This window comes from Zosterops lateralis (genome assembly GCF_965231275.1).
Source record: "Zosterops lateralis genome assembly, chromosome: 15".
NCBI lineage: Eukaryota > Metazoa > Chordata > Aves > Passeriformes > Zosteropidae > Zosterops > Zosterops lateralis.
This window is the reverse complement of record NC_139775.1, coordinates 6,239,813-6,256,528: the sequence shown is the minus strand read 5'-3', so window position 1 is coordinate 6,256,528 and position 16,716 is coordinate 6,239,813. Positions and strand designations below refer to the sequence as shown.

Sequence of the window (16,716 nt, the reverse complement as noted above, 5' to 3'; positions counted from 1 at the left end):
TCTTTTTAATGCTTCTCTTCATCATGAGGAATTTGAGAACTACTTAAATGGTTAAATTTGAGGCAAAAGAAGACCCAAAATGCTTTAGGCTAAGGTGCAAATTGCACACAATTAACTATGGTGTAAATGATTACAAGAAAAAAGTTACTCCACAGAAAGAGCTTTGCTGCTTGGTCTGTTTTGTTCACATTCTGTTCTAGTTACTCCAGAAGAAGTGAGCAATAAAGTCAGAAGAGTTTCACTCCAAAAGCTTTACGAAGGAGTGCTCAGGTATCACATCTCCAGCAGCTGATCTTTACCGTACCTCATATGGGAAAGATGACCTAACAGGTGAGTGAAATGAATGAAGAGGATTTCCTCAGCAACTCCTGATTTCTCCTGTCCATAGCAGACAGGTCAGGAAAATGAGTAGAAAAGTCTCTATCAAACTCAGGGGCTGCATAACCTAGTGAATTTTCTTGGGATTGTGGTGAATGGATGAGTCAGTCAGCAACTGCTGAGGCTAAAGCAGTGAGATTCTTGATGGAAATAGTTTGGAAACGTGCAGAAAAGAAAACGAGAATAGAGAATCAGGTACTGAATGTATGAAATGAGCATTCTTCTGATGCAAACAATAACATCTGATGTTGTGTTTTACTATGGAGAGTTGTGCACAATTAATTTATTAATTCAAAATTTGAAAAAGCAGGATAGGGAACTTCACATTTAATTAGCATGTTAAAATCATTGGTCTGGCTCTGACTGGCCTAACTGACTTTAACAAAGAACTCATATATGGATTATCATTCATAACTTGATTCTCTTTGGATAATTCCAATTTTTCTTTTTTTGTTGGTTTGGTTTTTGTTTGTTTGTTGTTGCAGGATTCATAGCAACAATTCTGCAATTTTCTGAAATAGTCTACAGCATCTAGACACATAATCTTCTGCCATGAAGTTGCTGTTTAAATTACAGAGCCTGAAACTCTTGTGGACCCTGAAGCCTTCTAATAGGACTTTCCATGTACATCCCAGGCTACTTTCCTCTGATGTATATTCCCAGTATGAGTCTGTCAGACAGGGCAAACAGGAAATACCAAAGTACTTTAACTTTGCAAGTGATGTACTGGACAAATGGTCTGAGATTGAAAAGGTAGGTGGTCATCTGTTGTGCCAATGAAATACTTCAATTTTAAATTTCATTTGGAATAAGCTGGGGTTTTTCTTTATAAAAAAAGTCGCCAAACCAAATTTGCATTAGGGAATTATACAGAGGTTCATTCTTGCTTTATTTATTGTTATTTTTTAGGAGCATTAATGCACAGTATAAGGCTAAAACTGAAATAGGATCCAGACTAAGACCTGGGTCTAGAGACAATTAGGCCGGTAAACATTTCAGGTTCAGAAAAGGAGAATCTATTGGGAATATCTGAGCTTGATGAGTAGCAAATATCAATCCTTTAAGGACAAGGAAAAAAAAATAGTTTATATGCCAGCTGTCAAATACTTAGATCTTCCATAATTTACAAATATCTGTGCATTATTATTTCATGGTCTTTCAGAAGAAAATCTTCCATTAAACTTGAAATCCTATGTTTTATAGGCTGGAAAGAGACCATCAAACCCTGCTTTCTGGTGGGTAAATGGCAAAGGAGAAGAAGTGAAGTGGAGCTTTGAGGAGCTGGGGTTCCTGTCTCGGAAAGTGGCCAATGTGCTGACTAAAGAATGTGGACTGCAGAAGGGAGACAGGCTTATCCTGATCCTACCAAGAATTCCAGAATGGTGGCTGGTCAAGGTGGCTTGTATGCGAGCAGGTCAGTGAGGTAAAATGGTCATTGCAAATCGGTTGAGAGGATCAAGAATGGATATGGTTTATCAAGGAAGCTGCCAGGCAGTCCTGAAGGGTTTTCACTAGGGGCCATAGGAGGGGTAGCTCCTGCAGTGGGCAAAAAGATGCCAGAAGGCAGGGAAGAGCCATGGAAGTCATGAGGCATGTCCACATTTCATTCCTGAGAGGAGAGCACAGGTATTAATATAGTCTAACTGTTTGGCTGGGAAACACCAGGGCAAATCAGAGATCAGTTCGGAAATAGTTAATAGCTTAGGTTTTAGAAAAGAATCAGATGTAGAAAAAAAGGCAACATGAACTAACTTTGTCTCTCTTCCAGGAATTGTCATAATCCCAGGAACATCCCAATTATCAGCCAAAGACATACTGTACCGACTCCAGGTATCAAAGGCCACGTGCATCATTACCACTGACAAACTGGCTCCTGCAGTGGACTCGGTGGCATCCCAGTGCCAACTCCTGAAAACCAAGCTAATGGTGTCCAAAGGCAGCAGGGAGGGATGGCTGAACTTCACTGAGATGTACCAGTAAGTGTGACTTAGTGCCACTGCCTTGCAGTCACAAGGACAAAGCAGTTCTCACAAGGGCTCATTTACATCAACTACAACCATTGAAGTTATAATTACATTCTCCTTTTTACAGAAACCAATCTGCTGACCATTCCTGCATCAAAACAAAGATTCAAGACCCAATGATTATCTTCTTTACCAGTGGAACTACAGGTTTTCCAAAGATGGCTCAACATTCCCAGGGCAGTCTTGGTTTCAGACCCCTTTTAAGTGAAAGGTATGAAAGAGATAAGCCTGGTTGAATATGACATAATTGAAGCTGCATAGTAGAACTATTATAAAAAAATACTGAATAAGAAATACCAGTGTACATCCCCAGCCCTTCTCCCTTTGAAATCAGAGTAAAAACCCCATCAAATTGCTAAGGACTATGATCCCCCCAGTGTCTGTCTTCCAATTAATACATCTTACCCTCTTTCTGGTTATTTTTCATTATATTTTCTTCCTTTTTTCTTTTTTTTTTTTTCTTTTTCTGTTCTATCAGGTACTGGTTGGATTTGACTCCCTCTAATGTGGTATGGAACACAGCAGACACAGGATGGATACTAACTTCAATAGCATCTTTTTTTGATCCCTGGGTTTTCGGATCATGCATCTTTATGCATAACCTACCACAGACTGACTCAGCAGTCATCCTAAATGTAAGAGAAAACTCACAGAAATTAATTCATCTGCAGAAAGCATCCCAAAAACAATTTTTGGCAGCATCCACAGATTTCATGAGTGCTGTGTTTATAGTAGTGTTTGAGATAATGTGTTGTGTAAAGCCCCTACATTCATTTTTAATGTATACAGAAGGGGACAAACATGTAATCCATTCATACCTTTGCTCATATTTGGTGAGCACATGACAAAAATCATCCAAAAGCAGCATTAAATGCTACCATTCATTCTAATGACTTTAGAAATAATATCAGTGGGTAGTAATGCAGAAATGAAGTGTTTCTCTTCCCTAGGATGTAGACAGAGGGGGAACTATTCTGACTATGCCCTAAGCTGCAGGGTCCTGGCATCAGATAGATGTGTTATCCTGGGATTTTTGTCATCAAATACACAATCCCTGCATACTGTACCAACTGCAGGAGGGCTCCTCACCTAACAGAGGGTGTGGTGCTTTTACATAGGGGGCAAACCTCTTTACTGTACATTCCCAAAGCAGATTTTTGTCTGAGCTTCACATGTCCTTCTTGTTCAACCCTCTAGACTCTCTGCAGATTCCCAATTGACACCCTGATTGGTGCTCCAACATTGTTCCGCATGCTGGTGCAAAATGATCTCTCCAAGTATGTAAAAAAATTATTTACTGATGTTTAATTTACCCTAACTAAATGTAGTCATCTCCTATATCTAACTGCTTCACCCAAAATAGGGTAGTAATTTAGTTTAAAATATCCTTCACAAGAACACCATCATGCAAAATTTGAGTTTTGCCGAGTTTTTTTGGTCAAACAGAGAAACTTGATGTTTTCCCTCAGGAATTTGAGACTTGTGCTACTGTATTTGTGAGTATGAAACTGAGAGTCTGTTAAAGACTTTATCATATTTTTTGTTTACCACAATAATTGTTGACACTTGTTGAAGGACTTCATCCTAGAAAGTGCATGTCAGCATAACTGTAAGGGAATTATTTGTTGTGGCAGTTGTACCTCACTCCCTGCTCCAGCTCTCACTGCCTGTCATTGTTCCTTCCTTCCCGCTTGAAATTTCTCACTTGGCCTGTTGCAGAGGGTCAGCAATCAGGGCTCTGGCTCAGCAGATCAGTATTTTGTTATTTATAACCCCAGCTGACGTCAGCAAAAGTTTTATTTTTCACATGTTTAACTCTAACTGCTACTTATGTAGAGTGTTGAGCACAGAGTGACAGTCTTGTTGTATTGGGAGCAGAAGCATTAGGGCCCCTCTGATTTCCCCACTTCGTGGCACTAACTCCCCCAGTAAACACTTCTCCCTTGGTGTTTACTCTTGCATGCTCCTAGTCTCACCCTCTAGATTTAAGTATTGCCTTTCTTGTTTTTAACTCCCTATGAAGATACAAATTCATGAACCTGAAGTACTGCATAAGTGGAGGGGAACCACTCAACCCAGAAGTCATGGAGCAGTGGAAGAGCCAGACTGGGCTGGAAATATGTGAAGTATATGGCCAGACTGAAATGGTACATCTGCAGGGACAATAGCCTATTAAATCTTTGGAATTTCTTTTTTGCTGTAAGGTTTATTTTGTAAGAACACAGTCTGTTTCCTCCTTCACATTTCTGTGAATGTTTCAGTCATTCCCCTCCCTTGTAACCTCTGAAAGAACTCCCTCCCCTCACAGAACCCAACAGAAACATGGGGGTTTGGGAGGGAATGTGCTGTAATATTTCCACAAATGTCCTTAAGCTAATTCCAAGCAACCCTCAGAGTCAAGGGGGCAGAGTTTGAATCTAAGGGAAGAAGACTGGTTAGCAGAGGACATGAATTTTTCACAGAGAATGGAACGGGATTCTTTCAGGGAGTTTTATGATTTTGCTTATCTGTACCATACAGCACTGAAATATAGGATCCTATGAATCTTAATTCCTTACTTTGGAATTTAGAAAAGTCTAAAAACTACATTTAATGAATTGGTAGTGAATGCAGCAATTTTCTATTGCAGAACTTCGTTTTGATTTTGATTTTTACAGGGAGTAATCTGCTCTGTTTATGGAGGAATGAAGATTAAACCTGGATCAATGGGGAAAGCAGCTCCCCTTTATGACGTTCAGGTTTGTTGACTGCTCTTTAGATTCTGTCATGGGGGATTTTTTGTTTGGTTGGATTTGTGTTTGCAGTTTGTTTTTACATTGGACTAAAATAAGAGTTGTTTTTCATTCTAGATTATAGACAAAAATGCCAATATCCTGCCTCCAGGACAACAGGGGGAAATTGCTATCAGAAGCAAACCTATAAGACCACTTGGTTTTTTCTCTGAATATTTAGTAAGATCCTTATTTTATTCCTCACCACCACTACCAATCTCCCCAAAAGCTCTTCAACTGCATAATGGTCCTAAAGGCTGGACATTTTTCACCATTTTATTATTTATTACCTGAGTAATTTGTTTATTTGGATTGGTGGGTGGGAGAAAAGGAAAGAAAATAATTTAGGATCGAGTTAAATTTTTTCTTAAAGAATAGAAATTATTTTAAACCTATTTTGTTGTATTTTGTAGCAGTATCAGTACATCCTTGACTGAAAAGTTCCAGTGCATTTTGATGTTATGTGTTTTACAGCATAATGTATAGCTAATGCATGCTCAAAATCTAAACTACTGCTTGTAAACCACTTTAAGGATAACCCTAAGAAAACTGCAGAAACTGAACGTGGGGATTTTTATGTCACTGGAGACAGAGGGATTATGGATGAAGAGGGATATTTCCAGTTTATTGGCAGAAACGATGACATCATCATTTCTTCAGGGTTAGTCTGCACACACCCATTCTAAATATGCCATTGTATATTCTTACATGTTGTGTCCTGGTGAGCTTCTGACATCATATTCCCGTGATAGGAATGTACTGACCTCTTGACTTTGGAATACTTGCTGTTATTATTATTAGCTTTTCTCAGAACCACAGTATCATCTTGGTGATGATACTGGATCCATTTCCCCCGCAACATCTCATGTGTTTCAACAAAGAAAAAAGATTTCAGCTGGCAAAGGAGGAATGTTTATCTGGTTTATTTTTTTGACTAAAATTGAAGGAATCTCTAATGGATTCAAAGAGCTTTTGAAACAATTTATTTTTAACATTTTGAAAGGAAAGAACTTGGTATCGTATGTTGTGATACCAAAATGTGGCACAGGCTGCTGCTGCAGACCCCAGCTACAGGGTGGGATGGAGCTCCAGCCTAAAGGCCCCAAAGGAGAGAGGACACATGGAGAATTATCCACAGCCCCAGCAGTCCTCTGCCACAAGACCACTATGAAACACTTCTAACCCAGCCAGATTTCCCATCTTGCCTAGAGCTTCTATAGTTGGTTGTTGATTTGTTCTGGCTTTGTTTTTTTTCTTTGACACGAAAATTAAAAGACATTTGGTACTGCTTTTTCCAGATAAAAAATTAGAGCCAAATCTCATTTTTATTTTTCCTTACCTAGGTATCGCATTGGGCCATTTGAAGTAGAGAATGCCCTGATAGAGCACCCAGCTGTGGTAGAATCAGCTGTTGTCAGCAGCCCAGACCCCCTCAGAGGAGAGGTAATGATGCTGAATGGAGGAGGGGAAGCAATGCTTTTGTCCAAACATATAATGATACAAAGGAATTTCTACTTTACTGAGTAACGGACAGCTCTAAGGCAATAATGTCATCTTAGAATCATGGAATTGTTTAGGTCAGAAAATACCTCTGAGATCATTGAGTCCAACCATGAACCCAGCACTGTCAGGTCCACAAATAAATTGTGTTCCTAAACATCCCATATACTTCCATCATGGATAATCCTAGTGGGACTGACAAGCAAAATCCTTTCCCATTTACATGTCTTTGCTCTTCTGAGTTTCTTTTCATCCCAGGGTTTTCTCTGTGGAGAACACTACTGTGATGTTTACTTTGCTCTTGTTCTTAAGCATTTGTCTATACACTGAAATTGTCACCTATGGCTTTTGGTGTAGCCAAAGTTCTACTGTAACTACCCAAGCATTAGACATAGGCTGCAGGTGTGGTGAAAGCAGTCCTGTCCCAGGATAACAGTGCTTCCTGTCCTCAGCGTGAACTTCAGAAAGAAACAAAATGTCCCTTAGCTTCAGGGAGAGCTCCAGAGAGACACCTTTTATTGCCCCTTCCTCTCAGCTGCCGCTGAGAAGAAAGGACAAAGGCTCTTATTTGTAATGAGGGCAGAAAAACTGTCCTTTAAACTTTCCCTTCTGCACATCATTACTTACCATGCACTGGTTTCTTTGTTCCTCATGACTGTTGTGACTCTGAGCAGCACTGTTCACTCGTAACCTGCACATCCGCCTTTAAAAACAAATGGCATCTGATCACTTTTGTTAATTTTACCTTACAGGTCGTGAAAGCATTTGTGGTTCTGTCCCCAAATTTTTCATCCACTGACAAAAAGAGCTTAATTAGTGACTTGCAGGACCATGTCAAGAAAACTACTGCTCCATATAAATACCCTAGAAAGGTAAATATTTCTGAGAAACTTTAAAACGGATCACCCTTCCCTAAATCTCAGGAGAATTATCATTTAGATTTTCATGATTCACTTGAAAGAGACAGCAGTAAAGGATACACTCTGTGTTTCTTAGTAATCCCAGCACCACAGGAAAAGAGCTGCTGAAGTGCCTTAGGTAACTTGAGCAGAACTCAGAGAACTGAGAACTATTAAAGACTTTGGGGCTGCAACATCCTTTTTTTTATTCCCTTATTTTTGTTATTCACCTCTGACGTCTGATACCATTCAGGCATTCACCCTTCTGCTGTGACTTACTGTAGTCAGTGTGGTCAGCTGAGAGGCAGCTGTACAGATGTTTGGCCATCTAGGCGGCCAAAGAGATGGTTTCACAAGTGGCACAATGTGCTGCTTTGGTTTGGCTTGGATTCGAGGCAGTTCTTAATGATGGGATTCCTCTCAGTTTTTCATATACACTTGGAGAGTCTTAGAGAACTAGCTGTGTAGAACATGCTGCATTGCTTTCTCTCTTTATTTCATCTAGGTGGAATTTGTCAAAGAGCTGCCAAAGACAATCACTGGGAAGATCAAGAGGAATGAATTAAGAGACAAAGAGTGGGGACGGACATAGAATTGTTTGGAATTTAACAAAACTTCTTTCATTCTATTAGCACTATATACATTTCACTACTATAACTGCCATCATTCTGATCTCTTTTTGCTAAGTGCCTGAGCATCAAAAACTACAGGTAACATCAAGATGTGATTATCTGCCTGCTTGCAGAATTTCCAGTGTCAGTACCTGAGTGAACTGGATTATTCTGGGTTAAAAATAAATTTTTTAATAGACAACTTCAATTGCCTTTGCCTTTGAGACCTCCTCTTACAGCCCAGCTTCTATTTGATGTTATTCTTGAGAGACATTAAAAAAGATAATGCCCACATTTGAAAAGGTATTTTATGTCAAATATGTTTTGATTCACTGTTTCCTGGGAGTTTACCCTGACATCCAAAGCTTATGGAAAGGACATGGTGAGTGGTATGGTCACTATAATGGTTCCAAAAATGCAACATTATGAAGAGGTTGCAAAAGAACATTTTTTTCTGGTGCCACTGGATAGTGGCAGTAAAAGTCCTAAAAATGCATTGTTACGTATGTGGGATTAGCAGTTTTATTGGATAGGTTCAAAATCTACAGTTTTGGTGGTAGGATGAGAACCATGTGTAGGTGTCCTTTCTTTTGAAAATGTCTTGTCTCTTCCAAGCACTAGCCAGGAGTGGAATTCTCAGTGCAAGGTTGAGAATTGGGTATAAGATCCCATCTTTTGCTTTAAAAACCCCTCTGAGGTAAATGAAATGAGAATTGAGGTTATGTTCAGTATGTGAGAAATAATCCTCTAATAGATGATGCTGTCATGCATAATGAGAAATTAGTAAGTTGTAGAAATTCACAGTATGTGCTTGAAGTTGCACATATACATATATACCGTGTGCATAAATATATGTTTTGTGTATGCATTTAGCACATGAAATTGCTCTGCTTGCATTAGTAAGAAAGTTAATATTTAGTTTTATGTCTTGAAATGCTTAATACATTTCCAGAATGGGTTTGGAACTTGGTCCTGCAGATTTTCTGGTTTCTGATTTTTGTGACTTTGTGTAAGTTATTTTTGCCAGTCCATTGAGCAGGAGCATTTTATAAGTAATCTACAACTTCATCTCCTTTCCCATAATACCAAAAGTTGAAATTAAGCTTTAATGAAAAACAGAGCAGCCTTTAGATGAGTTTGGGTTTAGTTATTTAAAAGGATTTCAGATTGTTGATGCAAAACCAACTCTTCTGCTAATACTTGATCTGGGTCTAAATAGTCATCCTGTAAGAATAAAAAACCAAACGCAATTTATAAATGAAATGTATGTAAGCTTATCTGTTTGAAAAGGGTTTGTTATTGAAAATCAGTAAGAGAAGGGGAAATTTTCCCAGTTTGGCCATCACACTCAAACATTAGGTTTAAGATTCAGACCAGAACTTACCATGAGCTTCCCTCAGCTGTGGCAGGCAACAGAGCTCAGCAGCTGCTAATTTGTTAATGAGTTCCTTTACAGTCCTTAAAATCCAAAATAAAGTCATATTCAAACACAATCTCACAGGCTTCTAGTGAGAGTAGAAAATTAAATCCCCTGTGAGAGCAAGTAGTTTGTTTTATTTGTTTCTACCAGAAGAAATGTGAACAAAATAAGGTTGTGTTCAAAATGGGCTGCAGCAGGGTTTTAAATTTCCCTTTTCCTGGATTACAACTTTGTTCTGACAGATTAGTTTTTTCTCTCATTCATTCAATCAGAACAGAAGGAAAACATGTTGGATATTTTAAATGTCATGCCATTTTTTGACAGAAAAACAAGAAATTGAATTAGATCTTTAAGTGCAGTCAAAAAAACGTTGAAAAATGTAGTCTGGTCACAATTTCAGCATCTGATTCTTTTTAAAGACATTCAGATTTCAAATGTGAGTACTTTCTGGAAAAATTCCAGCAGGGAAGGACTTGCTCAGGAGTTCCCTCTCTGCTGCAGCACAGCCTGCCCAGTCTGCACATTGGGTCAGACAGACTTGCCAACGTGTTCTGGCGGTTTTGCAATGCTACAACACCTGAACCTGACAGCTGGTGTCAGTTGTCAGTTTGACAACTGACAGCAGCAGACATCTGCCATTGATTGCTGGCTTTGAAGGCCAGGTGTGTTATTATAATCGATGCTCTTGCTCCTGTCGGGGATTCAGTTGCATCCAAGTGCCAGTCTGAAAACAAAGCTAATTGTGTCTGAAAGCAGCAGGGCTGAGCAGCTGAACTTCAGCCATTTGCTCAAGTAAGTGCCTTCTACCAAAACCCTGTTAGTTATCTCCAGTGCAAATTTCCTCATGTTTGAACACTCTTGTACACTTGTGTCATTAATGAACGAGATATCTCTAAGAGGGTAGGAGAAGAGGCAATTTAGTCTCTTTTTTTATATAGAGAAGCTATATTAATAGCAAAATTTCTAATTATAAAATAAGTAGCCTTGTGATGTCTAGATTTGTTATATAATACCATAAAAGAACACAGGAAAGTGGGCAGGAAAGACTTTTATTGACAGCTGTGGCCTACTGACTCTCTAAAAGACAAATATTCTATACAGATTATTCCATATTCCTAAAACTTGATGGTAAGGCTACTGTGAATAGCTTTTCACTATGAAAGGCTAAAAAGAGTACTGTAAAATGAACAGAATATCTTTAGGAATCCTCTAGACAGACCACTGGCAGTCTGCCTACCTGGCAGGACAACTGCCCCAGCTTCCCTGCTGCCCATGTCCTCGGCTGCTCAGCTGAGTTCTGAGCTGGCCAGGAGGCTCTGGGGCTCTGGAGTGAGAGGAGCAGGACATGGCTGGGCTGGGGAGGCAGACTGCCCACACATAACCTTGCAGGAATGGGCAGTGTTTGCATGCCAAGCCAACACACATCAGTCCTGGCACAACACTTTTTGTCTGTTTTTGTGCACGTCATGCCAATTCAATCCAAGAGCAATCTTAAATGTAAGAACACCATGCCCGCAATGAATAGTTACTCATATTTTGTGTTGTTTTCCAGGCAGGCCACAAAACTAAGCCTCTTAGGTTTACAGGATTAGCTGTTTTAAGATAGTATAACCACAGGGTGATTGCTCTTTGAATAGGAATATAATAAAGGAAGGATTTTGCAGCATGATTCTTTTGGGCGCAGGGTATTACCAGCTGCTTCCGATCAGTGGGAGTTACTGGTGTTACTTAAAGCTCTCCCCTACTGTATTTCACCACTGAAATGATAAATTAACTGAACCACATGTAAATTTATATTTTAATTACACAGCTGTGACCCTCAAGAAAGGCAGGTCAGTACTGGGAAACACTGATGCTGTGAGACTGGCTTGTTCTTAAATTATCTTCAAGTTTCTCAAGCCAATCTGAGTTTTAATCTAGTACAAGGGGAAGAGTGAATCTCAGGGCCAGGGTTTCATACCAAGGGACGGTCCTTGTGCTTCAAGTCAGCATTAGGACAAATTAAGTACACCTCATTCCATCATCAGTGTATCACCTTTTCAGCTGATGTTTGGGCACTATTACATCTTTCCTCAGCACTGACAGTAACAGCAATTATCTGGGTTTTCATGTATAAGAAATCATAATGATGTCTTATAGTTTGTCCGTGAAGGTTTGAATTCAGAACACTGAAGCACCATCTGACCACGGGGGAACCACTGAGCCCAAAAAGTGATGGCACAGCAGAAAAGCCAAGGAATTGATGTCCAAACAATGAACGTTCAGTAAGTGCAAACTGGAAAAAACAGAAGTAAACCATAAGTCCTGTAGGCAGATAGGTCAGTGAGAGAGAGGAGGGAAGAAAACAAAAAAATCCCACTAATTCCCCTGAGTCTTTGTCCTTAGAACATAGGCAGGCTGTCATGGATCATGATCACCAACATCAGCCACCAATAAACATTCACAGTTGGCCTTTGTGTCTAGTTGCAGGTGGTTCTTTCCTTTGTGTGACTCAGACATTGATGATTTTAATCCACACAAGAATCTTCAAAAATGTAAAGAAAACACCACGGGACATAAGAAAGCAGAATTTTAATAAATGGGTTGGAAGGGAGACAGGACTAGGGAAAAAAAAGTCATCTTCATTTTCCAACTTCTAAAATGAAAGGAGGAAAATATAAATTATGAGAGATTTGAACACATCCTTTTCATTAAACCAAGACTAGTAACAAATTGTGTTCTTCAAGATAAATCTTCTCCCACTAGCAACACACATGCTTTTATGCTAGAAATTAAATACTAAAGCTAGAAAGTTCTACAGGAAGCACACTCAAAACCCTGTTGGAAAGCAATTTATAGCTCCACTGGTTTTGGTTGGTTTTTAGGAGTCACAGGGACAGTCCACTGTAACAATAAGACAACAGAAAGACTTGCTAGCATTATTTTCAATCTGAAACAAAATTAATATCATAAAGCTAAAACTGTACCAAAAATTAAAATTTATTCCCCTTATCTAGTATAGTATAATGGAGAGCTTCTTTCATAAGAAGTTTCCAAAAAATACTTAATTTCAAACTTTGAGACTTAAGGAAAAAAAAATAAAACCAGAAACACTTTATAAAATCCCCCAAGGATTGGGTCTTTGGAAAGAGCAGCAAAAGGCTATTTTCAGGAAATTACTCAAAAGGATTCCATTCTGTGACTACAGCACTTACTATAAACCAGTAAGTGCTCCACACATAGCTAATGTAAACACACATGTAAGTTTTTGACAAAACCATCTGCAATGCCTGCACTGTACTACTTCTGTTCTAAAACAGTCCAATCTTTTACTCATCTCATATTATTCAAGTATTTATATATAACAGTTCTTTCCATTTATGTCAAGACAGCATATCCTTGTGTATATGTATGTATAAAACCCTCCATCAAAATATCAGATTTACCTCATTCTGTTGTTCACACAGAATGTTACTGAGTTCTGCAGCTGCCAGCTCACTTCCTTCCCAAAACCCTCTGCAACCAGCTCTTTTTCAGATCTCTCACTTCTGACAGTAATTGCTCAGAGCTGCTTCTGTGCTGCTTTTTGGCTTTTGTAGCCTCCAGATATAACAAAGGAGAGTTCGTACATGTCAGGGTGGCCACATCTACATATGCATGCACACTCCTGCTCTGTGTGCCAGGTACAGGAAATGCAGAACAAAGCTGCAGGCGGACAGCAAGCTCCACCAGAAAGGTTATACACTCTTGAGCACCCTTACATCTGCTGAAATGTTCCACCTGCAACGAGCACTAAAATTCCTACACATGTGGATTTTAAAACCAGGACTTCAAAACAAAACCCCCTTTCCTCATTCCAACACCTTTTCAGAACTCTAGGGCAACTGTTTTAAATCTTTGGGCTACATTTACCTTTCCCTTATATCACATTTTCTACACTGTCAGAGCATCATTCCCCTTGGGCTCAGATTCTATTTCACTCTGATTCTTGTTCTCTTCTTTTACTTCTTTAGGGCTCTTCTTCTCCTCCTCAGTTTCTGCTTTAACTACCTCTGAATTCTGTTCTTCTGTCAGGCTTGATGGGTTTTGTTGTGCATCTTTTTTGTCGCTCTTCACCACCTCCTGTAGATTGTATTTTCTGAACAGAACATAGTCCCTCACCACACTTAAGCAACAGACCGTTTTTATTATTTCCACCACAACTGTGTATTGTGGATTATTAAGATCAACCTTGTTTTCTGGATTGAGGCTGCCCACAATTCCTGTAAAAGAAGATGCAATTTAAAAGATTGCTGGGGAAACTGTTTAAGAGCATAAGCATATATTGTTTCTCAGGAATTGTAGTGGGATAATTTTCAGTTACTTCAATCCTACTGGTGGTACATTCTGTGACTACTGCTCTGTTCTACTATTTTAAGCAGTTACAAAAATAATTGGCTGTAACTGAGGAGCATCTTGCCTCCTCTTAATTTTTATCCATTCCATAAAATACTTGAGTAAGGTGGAGCTATTACATGAGTCAAATATTGAACAGAAATACTAACATTATTATTTCAATACAGCATCCAGAGAGAAAGCCTAACAGCAGTCATTTCAAAGCATATATAACTGATACTGCAAATTATATTCAACATTTTTCTCTCTTCTGCTTATAATCTCTTAAGACATCAACACCAACAAGGAATACTGATGTCAAGCTTTTTTTAAGTCTTACAGAAGCTTTGAGAATTCAAAATACAGGTTTTAAGCAACAAATGTGTATGTCCATTATGACCTCTCTTAATAGTCTGACCCATGCTGTGCATGCAATATACTTGTGCATGTAAACTTGTTCTGTTTCATGTGAAATCCATACATACCTGCCAGTTCCTTAATTACTTCTTCCCTGCTCATATGGCTGTTATTACGAGCTTTGTAAACAATCTGAAAAGTGCCCTTGTTAGGGGCTTTAAACCAAGGCTCAAAAAATGTTTCTGTGTATTTTTTCATATCTTCCATAAAAGCCTTGCAAGTTCCAGAAATGGGCAGCATGCGCAGAATGACTCTTGTTTTTTTCTTTTTAGTGGTGTGCATATCCTTTAGTATATGGTGCACCAAGTTCTCAGGTTCTGCAAGAAAAAGTTTGGTATGAGCAGCAAACTGAAGGCAGTATCTCTCCTCTTCCCTTTCTAAATTAGTAAGCTGGGAAGTTGGCTGCACTGCTGTCAGCCTCAAGTCCTTTAATGTAAAACATTGTTTTACTATACCAAAACTGGAGAATCAGAGATTGTTTTATCAAAGCAGTTTCCTCTACCTTTAGCTTCTCCACTAACTACAGAATTCAGTGGCACAGCCAAAGGGAAGGATATTTGTCTGACATACACGTGTTACTTGGAAGCCACACTCTGTGGCCTTTTACTAACAGTGCTGAGAGCAGTTTACACGACTCAGTATCAGCAGAAGCCCCACCTATGCCCTGGGTTCTGATGAAGACCACGTTGTTGGCCCCACTCTCCACTGACTGGAACCGCCGCAGCTTCTGCTCGGTCGAGGCACGGATCTGGCCCACCTCCTTCTTCAGAGCTGCCTCGATATCATCCTCATCCTCCTCTCTGTCGCTTCCAGACAGCCTCTCCTCGTGATCTGAAAACTTCACACGGGCACCATTTGTTGGTGAGCACCGAGCGGCAGCGCCGAGCCCACAGCCCACGGCCCACAGCCCACAGCCCACAGGACACAGCCCACAGCCCACGGCCCACAGGACACGGGCTGGGCCCGGGACACGGGACAGGGGCCGGGCCTTCCATCGGGCCGGCTGCGAGCGGGGCTGCGAGGAGGGCACAACCGGGTACATTCGGGGCCGTGCTGCTCACACACGGCTCCTTCCACACACGCGGCTCCCTCCCCACCCGCGGGAGGTGCCGAGGCCTGGGGGCGCCGCTCCCCCGCCCGCCCGCCCCGAAGGCCCCGCAGGCCCCGGCCCGGCCGCACGCACCTGCTCGGGCCCGTAGAGCAGGTCCCCGTACTCGCCCAGCAGGCTGTAGGCCTCCCCCACGCACTTGCGCTCGTTCATGTTGCAGGTGATGAGGATGCCGCGCATTCCGGCCTCCAGCTGCCGCCCGGCGCCGCGGGGCCGCTTGGCCCGGCCGGGCCCCGCCGCGAAGTGCCCCTTGGGCCGCCGCTTTCGTGCCGCCGGCTCGGCCGCGGCCATCGGGCAGCTCCGGCAGTTTGGGCAGCCCCGGCAGTTCCGCCCCGATGGCGCCGGCGCCGCGCCCGCCCCGGTCCCGCCCGCCCGGCCCGCACAGCGCCGCGCCTGGAGCGGCGGCCGCGGGCACCGGGACTGACCACCGACACCGAGCCGCGGGAAGCGACCCCCCGGCACCGAGCTTATGGGACCGAGCCGCGGGAAGGGAGTCTCCAGGCCCGACCCGCCGGGAGCGAGCCTGCGGAGCGCGGGTCCCAAGGGGCGCCGGGCACTCTGGTGGCGCGCTCAGCCCCCGCCAGACTCGCAGCCCGTGGAGCTCTCGCTTCCCCCGAGGCCCGGATCCAGAGTTAAAGTCTGTGTTAATAACTGAGGAGCTGAGGGGAGAGGCGCAGGCGGACACTCGCCGGAGGAGAGCGAGCAGCCCTCGGGGTCCGGCACTGACCCGTGTCTCCACAGACGGGGGATGCTTCGGCCACTCCCCTCGGCCCGTGCGACCCCCGAAGGTGTCCCGGTGCAGAGGGACCAGATAGTCCCAGACCAGCCAGTTCCTGGCTAAACCAGACTCTTTGAACAGGAGGCTCGGAAAAAGAGCGAACATGTGCTGACAGAACAGTCACGGCCCGTAGCGCAGCTCCTAAAGGTGTCTGCGCATCCCGGCCCGCAAGAAGCGCCTCCCCTGCTCTGACTTTTAAACTTCTTGGACAGTTAAGGGGGTAATAATAATTGTTACAGGTTCTGATCCGTAAAAAAAATGACCAAGGCAGTTGCTCCAAATCCAATATAAGAAAACCACCATTGGAAGCAAACTGCGCCAGAAGTGGAGAAAAAATTAAAGTACTTGCTGCTTTTTTTGCAGGATTTTTTACAAAGTAAGACACTGCAGATCTACACAGTAATGTAAAGACATTATACTATATCCTTCTTACTTTACGTTTGAATACATTCTTACC

The 16,716-nt window shown here is 41.7% G+C and overlaps 2 protein-coding genes across 2 annotated transcripts; one reads left to right on the top strand and one right to left on the bottom strand.

Annotated features, from left to right (window-relative positions):
- The first annotated feature begins 17 nt into the window (after nucleotides 1-17).
- LOC310915453 (acyl-coenzyme A synthetase ACSM4, mitochondrial-like) lies at nucleotides 18-8,391 on the top strand. Its single transcript, XM_083872330.1, has 14 exons — nucleotides 18-330; nucleotides 864-1,131; nucleotides 1,582-1,792; nucleotides 2,147-2,354; nucleotides 2,470-2,613; nucleotides 2,881-3,037; nucleotides 3,600-3,679; nucleotides 4,426-4,549; nucleotides 5,060-5,140; nucleotides 5,252-5,353; nucleotides 5,707-5,834; nucleotides 6,517-6,616; nucleotides 7,426-7,545; nucleotides 8,078-8,391. Exons 2-14 carry the CDS (start codon nucleotides 931-933, stop codon nucleotides 8,162-8,164), a joined length of 1,743 nt encoding a protein of 580 aa, XP_083728456.1. The 5' UTR covers nucleotides 18-330; nucleotides 864-930; the 3' UTR covers nucleotides 8,165-8,391.
- Nucleotides 8,392-10,311: 1,920 nt separating this feature from the next.
- On the bottom strand, nucleotides 10,312-15,772 carry THUMPD1 (THUMP domain 1 NAT10 acetyltransferase adaptor; the record flags this gene model as incomplete). The annotated part of the gene is made up of 4 exons (XM_083872819.1): nucleotides 10,312-13,844; nucleotides 14,442-14,690; nucleotides 15,031-15,211; nucleotides 15,557-15,772. The coding sequence occupies 4 exons, from the start codon at nucleotides 15,770-15,772 to the stop codon at nucleotides 13,516-13,518; spliced, it is 975 nt and encodes a 324-aa protein (XP_083728945.1). The 3' UTR covers nucleotides 10,312-13,515.
- Between the last annotated feature and the right edge of the window lie 944 nt (nucleotides 15,773-16,716).